This window comes from Xiphias gladius, chromosome 18 (assembly GCF_016859285.1).
Source record: "Xiphias gladius isolate SHS-SW01 ecotype Sanya breed wild chromosome 18, ASM1685928v1, whole genome shotgun sequence".
NCBI lineage: Eukaryota > Metazoa > Chordata > Actinopteri > Istiophoriformes > Xiphiidae > Xiphias > Xiphias gladius.
The window spans coordinates 10,637,706-10,654,221 of NC_053417.1; the positions used below are offsets into that span (position 1 = coordinate 10,637,706).

Genomic DNA, 16,516 nt, shown 5'->3' on the forward strand with positions numbered 1-16,516 from the left:
CAGGGTCAGATTAACCATTTTAGGGTCCTTTCTTGTTTCATTGTGTATCTATTAGTTATTTATTAGTAATTACGTTTTATGTTTATCAAATTACCACAGAGTAATTGTCCTTGCTTTGGGCCCTCTGTGGGTCTGGAACCCCAGGGCAGTTGCTGGCTTTACTAGGTTATCTACTTCAGCCTTTACCATAATCAGTGTATGCTTAATGAGTCGTGTTAATCACAGACAACGCCAAACACACACAAATAAGCCAAATACTTAACTTCCATGGCAGACATACATTCAATTGGCATTTTGGCAATTAGGTACACCTAGCTAAAACAAGTGCAGCCTAATACAGCAGTCCTAAATAAATCCCACCTTCACAAAAGTTATAATGTTCAGTTTGTATTGAAACTATTTTTGAGAGGTTCTGATTCAACGTTATGATCATTTTGGAGGCTGCAGTTTGCGGTGCTGTTGAATTATATTGTGTTATGTTGATAGGTGTTTCTGTTACTTCGTCCGCCCCATTTATATCAATGAGGGTAGGCTAAATAACAGAAACCATTCTCCTTATGATGAAATACAGTTCAACAGCAGCGCAAACTGCAGCCTCCAAAATGATCATACAGTTGAATCAACGCCTCTCTGAAAGAGTTACAAAAAAAACTGAATATAACCTTCATGAACGAAGGATTTATTATAGGACTGTTTTAGTTTGTGTACCCAACAAACTGCCACTTGAGTGTATATAATAATGCAACGTTAAGGTACGCATGGAAGCATTACACAGGGAATGAAAGGGCGAGCTCTTGGGATGGCATTTTTACATTTTCCACTTTGAAATACGCATTTATGGACATGGTTTACACGTTATTTCTGTATTTTGATAAACGATGTGTTTTCGGAGCTGAAATTCAGTGCAAACGGCTGAGCATGAAAGCATGACTGTGAGCAGCAGACACGTAACCCGGGCCTGTTATTATTATATCATTATGCAGCCCATCAGGTTGCTCCTCTCTCATGTCTGTCTGGAGCACTACAAAGGTCCCGGTGCATGTCGGGTACAATACTCCCTGGGTACTGAGAGCGCATGCCCGACAGAAAACTCCATTATTTTTTTTTCCTCGGAATCTGTAAGAAAAAAAAAACAGTGGGCAACTGTGAATTTGGGATTACATAGGTCGTTATTATGGTTGCCGGAATACATCTGGGTGCAAAACGGTTTAGCAGAACAGAGAGCAAAGTGACGGCTGGATAGCTGAGCAGCGTAAGCGGGACATCCTCCAGTGTTGTCGGGACTCTCCACAATCAAGTAAATTTCAGTCAGTTAGCTCTGCTAACCTAGCTGCTGGCGTTAGCACCGACATCCCAGGCGCAGGAAAATGAAGCGTTATTGCCCTTTGTTTTTAAATCCGACTGGCAGACGTTGCATAAACGCCGAGAGCTGACTGATCGCGCGAATACGTGATTTGAACGGCGGAAGGATTTATTGTAGGATTTTTTTTTTTTTTTTTAAAGTATCAGCCGTTTTCAAAACACTCTCTGGTTAGTCCGTTAGCTAACCAGCTAACTCTTGATTCTCCCGCGACCCAGAAAAGCCAAGACTCCAAAACTTCGCCAGCAGGCAGAGAGAGGGTCACAGGTCCCGCTAACACTAACGCTAGCTAACGCCTGTCAGTAAGTAAGTAAAGGCAATCTGGTGGCCACATTTATGGATTTTTTTTCTTTTATGAAGCTGTATTGTGCATTGCTCGTCTCTTTTTACCGTAGCTAACACGTAAGAGTTTCGCAGCGGAGTGTTTTGTGCGCCTGACAGCTGTCACGCAACACAGTACAAAGTAAGGTAGCCTGTTAGCTTAGCTGTTAGCCTAGCTGCTAGCTGCCGTTTAGTTAAGGAGATATTGTTCGGTGGCTGCACACTGCAGATATGTTGACCTGAACTCAGTTCCTTCATGATTTTATTTCAAGCTCCGTCCATGTTGGTAGCACGTTGGCTTCTTGGAAAGGCAGCTGCTTTATATTGTAGCTAAACATCCAGTAAACCACGGGCCTATCCAAACACACCCTCCCACTTCAAAGTAGCTTGTTCTGAAGTTGTTTTCTCTTTTTAATAACGTAATGCATCTGATGTAATCTTTTTTTTTTTTTTTTTTTTTTAAACGTACGCCTGGATCACATCAGTTGCAGCAAATGGTTTACTGCGGGAGTTATTCACCCTGGTTCTCCCTGTCAGATTACATAATCCACCTCCACCTTTCTTTATAGGCTCTCCATCTTCATCCAAGTCCCTACTCTGATGTGAACTGAACAAAAAAAAATCTGCAGGAGTCATCCTCGAAGTTGAGGAGCTGCCTCATAGCTGGGGAAAGTCCAGGCGTTTGGGCATCAAGTCAGGTTTTACTGGCAGTCTGCGTGCTTCTAATCCACCAGCATGTACATTGGACAGTGGATACCCTAGCCAAAACAGATCCTGGCTTCCCAAAGATGACAAGGTATGCAAAACGTGCTTCAGTTTTTATTTTTTTATTTATTTTTATTATTACTGTACCTTGACAGTACACTAAAGTCTTTTTTCATTTTCCATGGCCACACCCAGTGGTGACAGTTTTAAATCATATTTTGGATTTTAAATGTTAGAGACAAACTTATGAAGAAGCTTGACTTGTCTGGAGCACAGACATAAGGATAGTAAATGTCAGGCATTTTGCCAGGCCTATTGGGTATTTAGAAGACAGCTGGAAAGTGAAGTCTCAGTAAGTGACATGAAGTACTGCAATACATTTAATTAGAAGCCCTTACTGAATGCATTATTTATGATTCTTTTAAACCTAAGCTGATTTCATCTTGGCGCCAAGGTTAAATTTTGTAACATTTGATGTTAGATGTTGAAATTTGGTGTTGTATAAAAAGATGAATGTGGCCCTCACATTTGGCATGCAGGTTGCTTTAATTAGAGCATTGATATACCTTAGACGTCACTGCAGAAACATTTGTTCATCCATTTTATGCATGCATGTGTTTACTTATTTAGTGACTCCTACTGAGGCAGAACATACTACTACTGATTACATGCAAAAAAAATATAGTTTAATGTATACATACATTGTTAAGAGAAGTTCAGCTGGTTTGGGAGTCCTTGCTGACTTTGGTCTCTCTCTTTGGAACAAACTTACACTTCATAAGCAGTGGTAAAGCGCCCTTCTACAATGACAATCAAATGTCATTGAAAAGATTACAAAAGTAAAATTCATTATTGAATACTACTGACACTGTAAGACATCTTTAGCCCGTAACTTAAAAAAGAACACAAAAAAACATTTTGGACAATGACATTGATTTTCTAAATACAGAAAAAGGATTTTTTGCCAAAAGGGATATGTAACATTTTAAAGTAAAAGTCTTGGATCTTTAAATAAACTGAACTTCATTTTATGGCATTTAAAAAAGATGTATTGACATTAGCTGCTTTTCCAAGGTGCTGGCAGGCTGCAGCTACAAAATGATGGGAGGCAGTGAGACTGTCAGTGGGGACAAGGATGGGGTCCAAACCACTGCAATACACGTCCCCATCGGCTGGCAGAGGAGAGTGGAGGGCGGTCAGGTGATCTATGTCAGGTGTGTTGGTTCAGTTGAACAAAAACCCATGCAGACTATCAATATTTTGAGAGATGATTTTGATGTCAAGGCTTATTAATGTGTACATGTATGAGTGTGTGTGTATGTATAAGCTAAATAATTTGGTTTTGACAACCTATATGGAGGGATATTACCAGGAAAGATGAACTTGGCTTCTGTGGATTTGTTTTTAAAATACTGCATAAAAGATGCCCCCCCCCCCCAAAATAAAGATTTTCCTTTGCTTTATTTTCCTTGGCCAGCTCAAGGTAGAAGAGTTTATTTGGATTTGAATGCATATATTTCATTACATAATGTAACAACAGTTCATTTATACATAGGCGATAATCTAGATTTGTGATCAGTTAAGTCATTAATGTTAACTAGCAACCCAAGTAACTGCAAAATTAGTTTCTTCAAATAAACCATAAAAGGAGATGACAAGGAGACGGGGAGCTGAAATAAAATTCAAATCAACTCTACTATATTACTATACTACTACAATAAGTCTTATGATGAGGATCGTCATCACCACAAATAATATATGGACTGTGCGTAATCTGTTCTTGCTACTTGACTTTAGTTGTTCAGTTTCAGAGAATTTTTGTCTAATCACATTTGATGTATGCTGAAAGTTTTGGGGCTATATTACAGAAACCTAATCTATTATTAATAAAGATTTGCTGGATCTAAGAGAGGATCTTTCTACTTTTCTGATTTTTCTTTCTTTCTACATTTCTAATTTCTAAATTTGGTTCTCATTTTAATTTACTTGGCTAAATTTCAGAGTTTCTTTACTACAGCAGGACAGTTTTAAGAGCCACTTTAAACATCTTTTCAGTATGTGTATGCAGCCCTGTAGATGGCTTTAAATCCTTCAAATCCTCAAATCTCAGTGAGATTTCAAATATGGAGATCTTCTATGTGTTCAGGTTTGCAACTGAGAACTTTGCTGTGCTTTGAACCTTTGAATCTTTGTTCATATCCTTGTCGATTTTGCTTTGAGTTTGCTGTAACAGTTTCTTGCTGCCATCCTCCTGTAGTCCCAGTGGCACTGCCCTGTCCTCTCTGGAGGAGGTCAAGACCTATCTGTTGACTGATGGCACCTGCAAATGTGGTCTTGAGTGTCCACTCATCATCCAGAAGGTAAACCCGGTCTAAAAGTTATAAATTTGTATATTTGTTGATGTGGGAGTTGCTCTCGCTTTATGAATACATATTAAAACACTACTGCTATCGTATTTACCCTCCACAAACTATGGCCCCTTCATTGTGCACTTATTGACATACGAATATTTAAACAACATGGTGAGGACCTTTTAACCTCTTCAAACTCATTTGACCAGTGTGGTCGGTTAGTTTTACTCTAGAGTCATTTTTTCAGGCACAGTAAGCAGCGATCCTTGTGTGAGTATGCATACATGAGTGTCAAATACCCCCACTGGTGCCTTTTTACTTGTCTTAAATTTAATTAACGGTCGGAAAAGATTTCCCTTTGAATTCCGTCTAATCCATCTGGTTTCCTGCAGGTTTTCAACTTCACTGTGGGAGTGAAGGTGGAACAGTACAGCCAGCCATTAGGCAAAACAGAGCAGGACATGACCAAACTGTGTAACCACCGCAGGAAAGTGGTAGCGATGGCTGCTCTGTGTCGCAGTATGCAGGCCTCACAGCTGCCCTTCGCCAACCTTCATCATCCAGGTAAACTTTGAAGAATTGAAACACACTACAAATGAGACGTGCTACTCCTGTAGCTTTGTAATATCAAACATTTTCTAATAAATTGTAAATAAAAACTGTTGAAATAACTGCTCTATACTGAATTCTACAGATTTACTAAAAAATATGCTGATCAGCATCACATAGGAAATGCTCATTTTAATTTGGTGTGGATGATGTCTCTCTGTAAGGTGTCTCCACTTCATGTCTGTCAGATTGTAACAAAATCTTGACCTCTGTTGATCTGTGATGTTGGGGTTGAGTGTGCTGTGCGCACAATGGTAACCTCATGTCGGGGGCTGCAATGGGACTATGGTCTCGAAGCTCCTACAGGACCCAACACAAATTTACTTTAATGTGTGTGGGAGCGCATGGTCAGTATCGTCATTACCGTGGGATGAATTAGAGATGAAATTTCATTAATGAAAGTATGAGAGGCTGTCATTATATTGTAAATACTCTATCTTCCAGTAAACCACATGCCTCCAAATACATTTCTTCCACAAACTGTCTCTCGCTCTGCCCTCTCTCTCTCTCTCATTGCTGTCTCTCTGTTTGCTTAATCACACTAATTGTGCAGTTGGATACAAGATTTCAAGTTACACAAGTTTAACATCCCTTATCCAAATCAGTTCTTTAAACAATAACACCATCACTGCTACTCTGAAGTCTGACGTTTTACTTTCTGGTTTGTGTCTGTTAATATGACAATTAGTATTAGATATCAGAGAAACAGTGAAATGATCAATAATTCTTAGATACATTTTTAGATCCTGCTGCCTCAAGAAAAATCCACAAAAGTGCTGTATGCGTCTTACTTTCCCTGTAGGAAGGGCTAGACAGATTTTCGATTTGAATTAAAAAAAAAAAAACAGTTGATTGCGTGTGATCAGAATCACAATGGGATTGGGCAGGAGTGTTTTCAGGAATCTGTAGGAGCAGGCAATGATGGTCTCAAATCATGTGGGAGCAGGTGGGTGTGGGATTGAAAAAAAACGAGTACTAGTCAGTCCAGCAGCTGTCAGCAACACAGAATTGAAACCACTGATATTTTAATAGCAGTAATGTACTTCCACATTGGGAGAAGGAGATATTTAGCGTTTGTTTGCTCAGATGAGTTGTTGGGAAAATAACAAATACATTATCATCATCAGCTTTTACATGTGGATTTAGAAGTGTATGAATTCCTCAAGTGAGTGAAACTATTTGTCTGAAAAGAATGTTGCCAATTACCACAAACTGGGGTGTTTTTTGTTTTAAGTACAGTGTCGTTAGAGTTCTCTCTACGACTGATTTTTACATCAGACAGACATGCACCAAGTGCCCAACCGTTAGATTCAACAACAACCCTCATGACCATGTGCGAGACTTGTATGAACAATTGAGGTATGCAGTTATTTATCATCCAGAAAGTATGTGGGCTCCAGGGGAGTAGCTGCTGATCCAAGCCTTATCTGTTTTTCATGCCATTAAATACCTTTATTTGTGCACATATTAAGCATAATAAATTCTCACCCTTTTTTGCATTTGACTCCCCTCACTTTTTACCGAGTATTATCTACTGGGAAGGTGCCATATTTTTGTGTTGCAATTTTTCGACACCAATTGTGCTTCCACAGACTTTTCTAAAACTACCAGCTGATAAAAGTGAGAGGTTTTGTTTGGTAGTATTTCCATAGCACACTGCATGGTGAAGAGATTGAACACCAGTTACCTCAAGCATCAAATTTAAACATCACAAGCTTTTCCTGAGCGCTCACTTAGTCAGTGATTTATGAAAGAATATTCATACGCAGTAATTAGTTTATAAACTAAATAGTAGACCATTTATGAAAGTAGAGAAATTAAGTAACAAGCTTTGTGTGTGTGTGTGTGTGTGTGTGTGTGTGTGTGTGTGTGTGTGTGTGTGTGTGTGTGTGTGTGTCTCCACTTCCAGAGGTGAGCAGTCGAGTAGACAGCCGTGATCCAAAGGGGGTACTCGTGGAGCGGGAAGAAGAGGACCGTGGCATTTACCATCCCAAACTCCATCCAGTCCCTGCTCGACCCCACAACAACTTCCATTCAAATCCCTGTGCCAGCCCCAAATCCCCCCACCAGTTTATTTACCCTTATAATGGTTCCTCCCCCATCCTTCACACAGGCACAAACTCTCACCATCCCTTAGATACTCTAAGAAGGCTTCACCATCCTCCTCCTCTCCCTGCGTCCTCCACCTCTTCATCCAACTCCTCATTCCAATCTTACAGCGCTGTCCAGAGGTCACCCCGCACTCCCACACCTCAAAACGTCAGTCAAGGTCAAAGAACACCCAAAACCCCAGAGACTCCTGGTTCTCCTCGGCTAGGGCCCCTCTCTTCACCTCCTCCCTCTTCCCCTATGACCTTTGGTGGAGGAGGAAGAGGAGGACAGACTCACGCCAGTCATCCTCATGGTGTCATTGTGGGAGGCTCCACCCTCTCTCCGTCTCCCTCTCTCTCACCCTCTGTCCATAACATGAACTGTGTTTCTCCTCACCAGCGGACCCGCCACCCTTCAGCCTCTCCTTCCCCTCTCTCTGAGCAGGGTGGAGGCTCAACAGCAGCAGAAGGAGGAGGACAGATGGGAAGTAACTTGCCTCAGAGGAGGAAATCCACTCCTTCCTCTCCACACTCCCCTCTCCCTGTTGGCTCCCCAAATCCCAGCCCCCACTTCCCAAAGTACAAGCTGGAAGATATCTTGGAGCAGTTTAAGAACTCAGGCAACAGCAGCACTAATAACCACCACCTCCTAAACCCTAATAACCCCTCCTTACTGACCAACCAAAGCAGTAGCAACCCTCATGCTCTGTCCTCGAAGCCCTCAAAGAGTATCATGAGTCAGACTTCCAGTGCCGGATCACCAGGTTTTGGGTTGAACTCCGCAGGCCCCTCTAATTTACCTCTGGGGCCATTTCTGAACCACCACCACAGCCATCAGGGCAAAATGCTGCACTCAGCTTCTTTCCCTGCAAGTAACTTGCTCTCTGCGGCTGCCAAGGCTCAGCTAGCTAACCAGGTAACCCAGGGCCAGAGCTCCAATATGGCGAGCAACGCAGTGAGCTTGCCCTCTTCCCTGGAGGTCTTGAAAGAGGCACAGCAGCAACAGTCAACAAAGGTAACTAACAGCACTTTACATAACAGCCACCCTCCCTCCTCCATCACTCCTACTAGGCCTCCCCGTCCCTCCCTTGCAGCAGCCTCCGCCATCCTCTTTCCTCCATCCCACTCTCTGGCCCAGTCTCTGGCTTCCTCTTTGCCCCACCTGCCTCCCACAGCAGAGCGCAACGCGTCGCACAGGAAGAGGCAACGGCGATCTCCGACAGTGCTCAGCATGCTAAGAGACACCCAGCAGCTGGCTAATGGGCCACAGAAGACCCCACCAGGAGAAGCTGTTTCTGCTACAGTTATCAACCTTTCCTCGTCTTCCTCCCCCTCCTCCTGGCACTCCTCCTCCTCCTCCTCTACCTCAGCTGTGCAGAACCAGAATGCTGTCATGTTGGAAACCCATCATCATCTCCTCCCCGGGCAGATGCCTAGGCACCCTGCTCCTCGACAGACAGCACATCTTTCCAGGCCTTCTCGACAAAATGAGGCTCTGGATTTCACTACAGGCCTGACACCTACACCTCTTGGCTTGGACCCTCCAACCCAGCCTCTGTCTGCTCTGTTACACCTGCTCAGTGTGCAGAATGCGCAGGCCTCTGCCGCAGCCTCAGCATCCAACTCTGCTTCTGCTCAGCCAGGGTCTGTATCTGTTGAAGGAGGTGGACACACTACTAAACAGAGCCCCAGACTGTCACCCTCTTCTCCCCCTCATCATTCTAACGTCAGGCACCCCCAGAGTCGGTCACCCTGCCGAACCAATGACACTAATTCTCTGCCCTCTGTGCAACAGCCGCTTTCTCCTCCTCCCACTTCCTCTCAGTTCAGATCACTGCAGTCTCATTCACACCCTCAGTCTACTAAATCAAGCCCTCTACAAAGACACTCTCCTTCTTCAGCAGTGCTGTCCAACTCAAATGTAGCTTTACACAACAGCAGCAGCCCATCTCAGCATATGTCTCCAACTACTTCAGACAAGCATCAACCAACTGAGAATCACATTACTACAATAGACTCTGTTTCCTTGGCACCTTTGCAGGAAGCCTCACCAGAGGGCACTGTGGCAATGGAAATAAGTAATAACAGCATATCAACATCAGTTGACCTGAGTCATTCTCAAGACAGTGTTTCTATGGCAATATCCACCTCCCCAAAGCCTCTTGATCTTAGCAACCATGTCCTGGCCCTTCTCGCAGCATCTTCCACTGTGCCACAGGGGGAGGGCAGCTCCTCCGAACGTACCACTGATGTTGAGATGTCTTCCCAAGGAAATCACACAGCAGGTGAGGATATTTGTGAGTCTGAAGTATGTTTTTAGTCTTGAAGATATAATCTAAGTTTATGAATTCATATAGAAGTAATATGGTTTGTAGAGATTTGCAATATACTGAAAATGTACCTACAAAGATATCAAGATTTTGAAAAATTCCGCTCATACAAGTGTGCTTAGTGCTTAGTTTGCTTAGTTTTGTGTATGGTCATGAGCTCTGCCTAGCCTTAATCAGGCTTTACAGATGCCCATGTGTCTTACAATGGTTCAGGGCAAGGGATACTTGTTTTTTTTTTTTCTCATGATTGCACCCTCTATGGTTATTGCTAGCTTGTGAATCTAATGCTGTTTTATAGCTAACTATCAGCACTCATTGCTGCCCAAGAGGCAGCCATCACAGTTAAAACCTGTGTTAAAAAAAGGTTGGTTTATTACTTGATGAGTCACCCTGAGCAGAGGTGAATTATTCATGTCTCTCGTTCTGCAGGGCCAGAGGAGCCTGGATGTGTGGACCCAAAGGTCACCACAGTGGCCAAACCTCCAGCAGCCACCAGCCCTGGGCCCGCCATCTCCTCTCGTCTTGGGGATAATAACAATCCCCCCACCCCTTCAGCTGTGGGTGACTCAACCCCTCCTTTACCTCTGGCAGAGGCCTTCCCCTTCATGAACCAAGAGCAGCTGCTTCAGCTGCTGTCATCCACAGGAGGTCTACCATCCCTCCTGGACCCTACAGTCCTTGCTTCATTGCCCCTAGGTGGGGTGTGGTTGGGAGGACAACATGCACAGATACCCTCTGCCAATGCTACACTACAAACACCACAGAATATTGCAGAGCAGCAGCAATCAGAGCAGCAGCAGCAGCAGTTACTGATACAACAACAAGAGACACAGCAGCAAAACCAGGATCAACAACAGAAGCAACAACAGATAAACAATCCTCTGTTTCCCTTGTTGCCCTTGTTGAGTGGTGCCCAAGGGGAGTTGCCTCTGAACCTTTTGGGCCTGTTGAACCCACTCCCACCCCCAGCCTCAACCCCTACCACAGGACAGGAAGCTGATTTAGGGCTAACGGAAAAACCTAGCCTTCAGGCTTTGCTTATGGCCTCCTTGTTGCTCGGGCAACACCAGGCACCTTTGTTACCTCTGTCTGGGCTGGGTCAGTTGAGCCAGGTCAGCTTAGAAGTTCCCCTCCAGCATCCACAGCAGATCCCCACCACATTGGAGGGCCTCACTCTGGATAAGGCCTCTGGCCTCCTGGATCCATCTACCCTGCCAGGCCCAGGGCTATTGGAGGTCGCCCAGGGCCTTCTCCCCATTCCTCCAGGAGCTGAGGGCGCTCTCCAAGCCCTGCAGTCTTTGCTCCTTCCTGCCACTCTTCCTCCTCCCCCTGCCGCCTTCCTGCCCCTCAGCCCAGCCTTGCTCACTGCTGCCCTGAGCTCTGCTGAGCTCCACCCGCCTCCCCACACCCAATTAGCTCCTGCACAGCAAACCCAACATACCCAACCTCAGGTAGGCTCTCCTGTCTCCTATAACTCTTTCCTCTGAGCTCCTCCTAGTTTCCCTTGAAAAACCTGAGCCCATTTCCTTAACTGCTCCTTTGTTTTTTCCCTGTTAGTCTCTTATCTCAAAAACACAGAAAATTCACTGCTAAAAATGTTTTTCCCTGAACTACTTTTAAATGAAGCCCTCCTCAAACTACATAGTTTGGGTTGGTCATAGTCTGTCTGTCTTAAGGTATTTGAGTAGCGAATACACATATTTTTGGAAACATTATTATTTTGACAGAGAGAGACAAGAATTTGTCTGTCTTGACTGTATTTCTCTGGCCCCGTCTCTACCTTTTTTTTTTTTTTTTTTTTTTTCTTCTTGAAACTCAAATCCTCTCCTCTCCTCTACTCTACTCTCCAGGTACCTACTGATGCTGGTGTTGACACACTCATACCCTTATCTCTCCAAGGCAAGGACAACCCCATCCTCCAACAGTTACTTCCCACTTTGCTTAACCCTGCTGTATTAGGTGAGTTAGTGCCAACCCTGTAACACTTTTTTTTCCTCAAGTTTAAAGTCCGTAAGTCAGGAATACATGATCTGTTCTCAGTATCAAAACTTAAAACATTGCTTTCTGTAGCAATAAGCCCTTATATCAGTGCATCTACGAACTGTGTCTTCTGTAGGAGATCTTTCTGGCATCACAGGCCTCCATAACATGGTGGGGATTGGAGCAGGTTCCATCCTCCTACCCCCAGTCCAAACCTCTGCTTTGGGCATGCCTCTGTTGCAGGGTCCTGATGGGGCCATCAACTTGCTCAATAACATACAGGTAGGTAACTGGGATATAGCTTAGCAGATAAAGTATATCAGTAGGCTCCCACCTAAAAAGGGATGATATTTTAGACGCATGCACTTGGATTGTTCAATGATGCTTTGAATTTTTAACTAGAGATGTCCTCAGCCGATCCTAAAGATCAGAATCTGGGCTGATGTGGGCATATAAAGGATTGGTATTTGCTGAAATAAAGCCAGTCAAAATCAGATCCTTTCTTTACTGTACTGTAGCTTGTTTTGTCCAGCTCAGCTTGCTAGTGTTGCAACACTGCTCTCCTTTATGACTGCTGGGCTCTACACTTGGAGCATTTCACTGCACATGCGAGTGAAAATTAAGAGTTTGTGACTGTATGTTTTGTATTTGTAATGTATTTGTGCCCACCTGCGTATGTGATGCTTGAATTCTGACTCCCAGATTGGAAAAATAATGTAATGTGGATTTGCTAAACTCTTACTCCAACTCTCTTTCTCATTAGCAAAGAGCAGTTTACAAAATATGCAGGTAGCAGCTTCCCATTTTTAACCCGCAATGACTCACTTTTACAGGTTTAAATGCTAAATCTTTCCAGCAGCAGGTCATACCAGCCAAATGACAGGCCAAACTGAAACTTGTCTGCTGTCTAGTTAAAGTGTTCTCTGCAAGCTGGTATCTGTATTCAGTCAGATATCTTTGTTGAGGGAAGAACCTCTGCTCTGTGACACCACAGTACAACTGCATGTGTTTCTGCAGGTCCAACCACTCAAACAGAGTGAGACGTCTTCTCTCTAGCAGATTGCATCACATCAGTTTTACGAGTTGAATTCTCCCACTTAAAATTTTATTCATATCTAATCAATAATTTAAGCTTGGGAAACTTAATGGTTTTGAACCAGGTCCTTCAGTATTTGTTTTAAGTGTGTTGTGAAAAAAGGTGTGCCAAATTTAGTACTCTATAGCTGTGATTTCAATGAGTCAGATACATTGGATCGTACACTGTATTGGCAGATACCCAGTGATAAAGGCTGTTATAAATTGTCTGTGGCTTATTACCAGCTTTGCACAGTATATACTGATGTCAGGAAATGTGGATAATTTGCTTTTGATTGTTTTGCACCAATGAGAAAAAAAAATATTATTTTGGGATATTTGACCGCCTGATTGAACTGAACTTTTTTCCTTTTCCTCCAGCTAAACCTTGCACCGCCCTCAGAGGGAGAAAAGCCAGTCTCAATGCAGGAAACACAAAGCCCTGCCCCACAGGAAGACATTCCAGCCAGTCAGATCAGTCCTGATGTGGTCCCCAGTCCTGCTCCAGCTCTGGCCCCTGCCCAAGAACCCACCCCACCCCCCCAGCGAGAATCTGAGGGCAGGTCTGTTATCGATCCTTACACCTCTTTCATGGACACGATTTATACCTCCTTCCTCCAAGTCAGTGCTAAAGAGCAGGAAGACGGAGCCCACTTGGGGCCATCTGACCCCACTTCACCCTTCTGTGCCTTACCGCCAGTTTCTTTCCCTGTGGAGCACCATACCCCGTCCACCCCTGTCCCAACTTTGCCGCAGGCAAGTGCCCCAGTCTCCCTGAGTCCACGTAGGGCCTGTTCCCTCCGCAACCCAGACTTATCCCGACTCAGCCTGGAAGCAGCAGCCCATTCCCCAGCCCAGGGGACACCCAAACCCACTGAGGACGGGTCTACATCACCCTTACAAAGGAAGCCAGTCATAGTAGAGGGACATACCCACCCAGAGCCTCCTATGCCACCCATATACTTGGAGGAGGCTAAGACAGACTGTACTGGGCCTGCTGCAGCTGCGTGCCCTTTTGTGGAGGCAGGGGGGGATAGGCAGGGGCATCTTCCCCATTCAGGGTACCTCAGTCCTAGGGATGGATGCAGTGGGAGGCCCAATGAGGAGACAGCTGGGACATTGCTGCACACCGAACAGGGAAGGGTGAGTGTCTGGGTCTTCTGTTTTCTTCAAAAATCAGGCACAATTTCATATCACAAAGTGGGACTGCATCATCACCTTGCTGAGACTTCAGAATTTGGATCTTTGTATGGACCAAAGACTTTAAAAATAAAGGGCTGTAGTATTGTGATGTACTTGAGTGGCTACATTTTAAATCACTGATAGATGCTTTCATTATGATATTTTTGTAATGTGATTTCTGATTCTACCTCCCAAGGATCAAGCAGGAACAGCGGGTGGAGCCAGAAGAGGAAGGAAAAGGAAACAAACGTAAGTTGTCTTGTTAACGATTAATTTCCCAGACATGTACTAGACAGGGGACTTACCTGGATAAATCAATCTTCAGTAAAAATCAGAATGGCTCAGGTCACAAGAGCTTGGACTGTAATCTTCAATACATTAGACAAGCTTTTAGTTTCGCTGATGCTTCATTACAACTGTCCTATCATGTGTGTTTGGCTATATCGTGCTGTACTGAGTACTAAAGTATTTCTTACTTTGTTAGGCTACAGAATGTGTTAGAAGACTTCAGAGACATGGATGCTACAGCACTAGAGGAAACCAAGGCTACGGTAAGACCCAGCTTCCCCTGAGTGACTCTCAGATCTATTGGTTTAATTATCAGCAGCACTGGTTGATTACCTCTCATTAGTATCATTGAACTCTTTGAGTCAGACTTTTTCCAAGCCACCAGTCTTACTTTAAAGCACGGTGGGTTTTACCCCCAGTGGCTGTTAATGAATATGCTGTTGTTACTCTCCAGCAGCTTGACATATTTTTAGCCATGGTCAGCCTTCCGGCTGGCCAGTCAATCACTCCACCACTTTGGTCCAGACTAAAATATGTCAACAGGTATTAGATGGATTGCCATTAAATATTCTTCAGACATTCATGGTCCCCAGATGATGAATTCTATTGACTTTGGTGATCCCCTTACTTTTCCTCTGGGGCCAACATGAGGTTGACATTTTTGGTTTTGAGTTAAATGCCTCAAAAGTTATTGAGTGGATTATTATGAAATTTGGTACACACATCCAAAGACCCATCAGGATTAATTGCTATCACTTTGGTGATCATTCGACTTTTCATTTAGTGCCATCAAGTTTTAATTTGTCCAGTATTTATAACCAAATACCTGCAAAAGGTGTTTTCATCAGTCTTAGCTTTACTTTGTTTTTATTAATAATTAGCAAACGTTAGCATGCTAACACATTAGATTAATACGATGAACATGTTATATATTAAACCTGCCAAGCATTAGCATATTAGCATTGTGGGCGTGTTAGCATACTAAAATCATCATTCAGCATAATACAGCCTCATAGCTGCTAGCATGGCAGTAGAATCATGTGACCGTTTCACATCATCAAATTGCTGCTTTACCATCCCCCTTAGATTATTCATATACTGTACGAACGTAACAGTCAGTGAAAGTGCTTTAATTTGCCTGTGCCAAGGGAACTCAGAGTTAGTGCAGTGAAGAAAAACCACAGCAATCCCAGTGTAGCACAAAGAAATTAAATTTAAAAAAAGAACAATAATCTTTTTCACAAGTTTAAAAAAAAAAAAAATCCAAAAGCAGCAGTTGAAAATTTTTTTTTTTTTTTTTTAATAAAGATCACATGACCTTCATTAGCAGCTTGAGCTGCCCATTTGTCATAGAAACGCAGGAGTTCCAATTTTCCATTTTTGTCTGAACATTTTAAGGACTTCTCATCCATGTTGGCTAAAAAGCTGAGGTACATTCTTGATCCTCCAAACAGCAGTTGAGAAAAAAATCCTAAACTGACCTTGAAGTGAGATTGCTTTTTCAAGGTCGAGAATGAACCTTTAACCTCAAAAAGCAGTGGGGTTCTAGTTTAGATTCCTAAAACAGCGAAAGCAAGACACTGAATCTGTGCAAACCGGAGGGGCAGTGTTCTGTAGTTTACTCTGCACTCCAGCTGTGAAGGGTTTGCTACAGGGAAAGGTTTCTGCTCAAGGCTGGGAATCTGGGAGTGATTGTGCAGTTCTGAATGCAGTGGTAAAGTCATTCCACCACTGGGCGGCCAGAAAGGAGATGAGACTGATGTGAATGCAATTTCTCTCTCTTCCAGACAGCACTGCTGAAGCCTGAGAGGTCAGTCCGCGGCAGGAGGCGACGAGGCGCCAGGTCTCAGAGGCAGTGATTGGTGGAGGGAGCTGTCAGTCAGAGCTGTTCACCAATCAAAGGTGGCTAGATGCCCCCCCCCCCCCCCCCCATCTCTCCACCATCGTCCCCAGTCTTTAGCAATTTTTTTTTAAATTCAACTGCACTAATATTATGTTGTCATGTCAACCATTGTTATGGCAACCACTATGAAAAACACATAGGAGAGAGATCTAGTCTGAAAAATTAATTTATAAAAAGTTTAAAAATAAATAAATAAATAAATTTAAAAAAAAAGAAGAGTTTGTGGATACTTCTTCACTTAGGTCTTCTCTTAGGTCTAGTTCACAAAATAATGGTTGCTTGACATTGTGATCAGAGATCTGTTAATTATGGTTGGTGTTAGA

General features: G+C 43.5%; 1 protein-coding gene across 5 annotated transcripts; it reads left to right on the forward strand.

The window, feature by feature from the left end:
- Nucleotides 1–1,046: 1,046 nt before the first annotated feature.
- Nucleotides 1,047–16,210, forward strand: LOC120803827 (proline-rich protein 36-like). 5 transcript variants are annotated; one of them, XM_040152782.1, is made up of 14 exons: nt 1,304–1,476; nt 1,579–1,666; nt 2,251–2,477; nt 3,461–3,600; nt 4,644–4,746; nt 5,130–5,301; nt 7,256–9,721; nt 10,196–11,217; nt 11,617–11,725; nt 11,883–12,028; nt 13,202–13,963; nt 14,199–14,251; nt 14,487–14,553; nt 16,078–16,210. In XM_040152782.1, exons 4-14 carry the CDS (start codon nt 3,485–3,487, stop codon nt 16,147–16,149), a joined length of 5,088 nt encoding a protein of 1,695 aa, XP_040008716.1. In that variant the 5' UTR covers nt 1,304–1,476; nt 1,579–1,666; nt 2,251–2,477; nt 3,461–3,484; the 3' UTR covers nt 16,150–16,210. The 5 variants fall into 5 exon arrangements, with proteins under 5 accessions (XP_040008715.1, XP_040008718.1, XP_040008716.1 ...); XM_040152781.1 differs by lacking the exons at nt 1,304–1,476; nt 1,579–1,666 and adding an exon at nt 1,047–1,297; XM_040152784.1 differs by lacking the exons at nt 1,304–1,476; nt 1,579–1,666 and adding an exon at nt 1,063–1,118.
- The last annotated feature ends 306 nt before the right edge of the window (nt 16,211–16,516 follow it).

What these genes read in the sequence shown, in the direction of transcription:
- LOC120803827 (XM_040152781.1), top strand. Translation starts at nt 3,485, where the DNA reads ATGATGGGAGGCAGTGAGACTGTCAGTGGGGACAAGGATGGGGTCCAA. An exon ending in CCCAACATACCCAACCTCAG is followed by an intron (nt 11,218 to 11,616) that starts GTAGGCTCTCCT and finishes TCTACTCTCCAG; the next exon opens with GTACCTACTGATGCTGGTGT. An exon ending in ACTTGCTCAATAACATACAG is followed by an intron (nt 12,029 to 13,201) that starts GTAGGTAACTGG and finishes CTTTTCCTCCAG; the next exon opens with CTAAACCTTGCACCGCCCTC.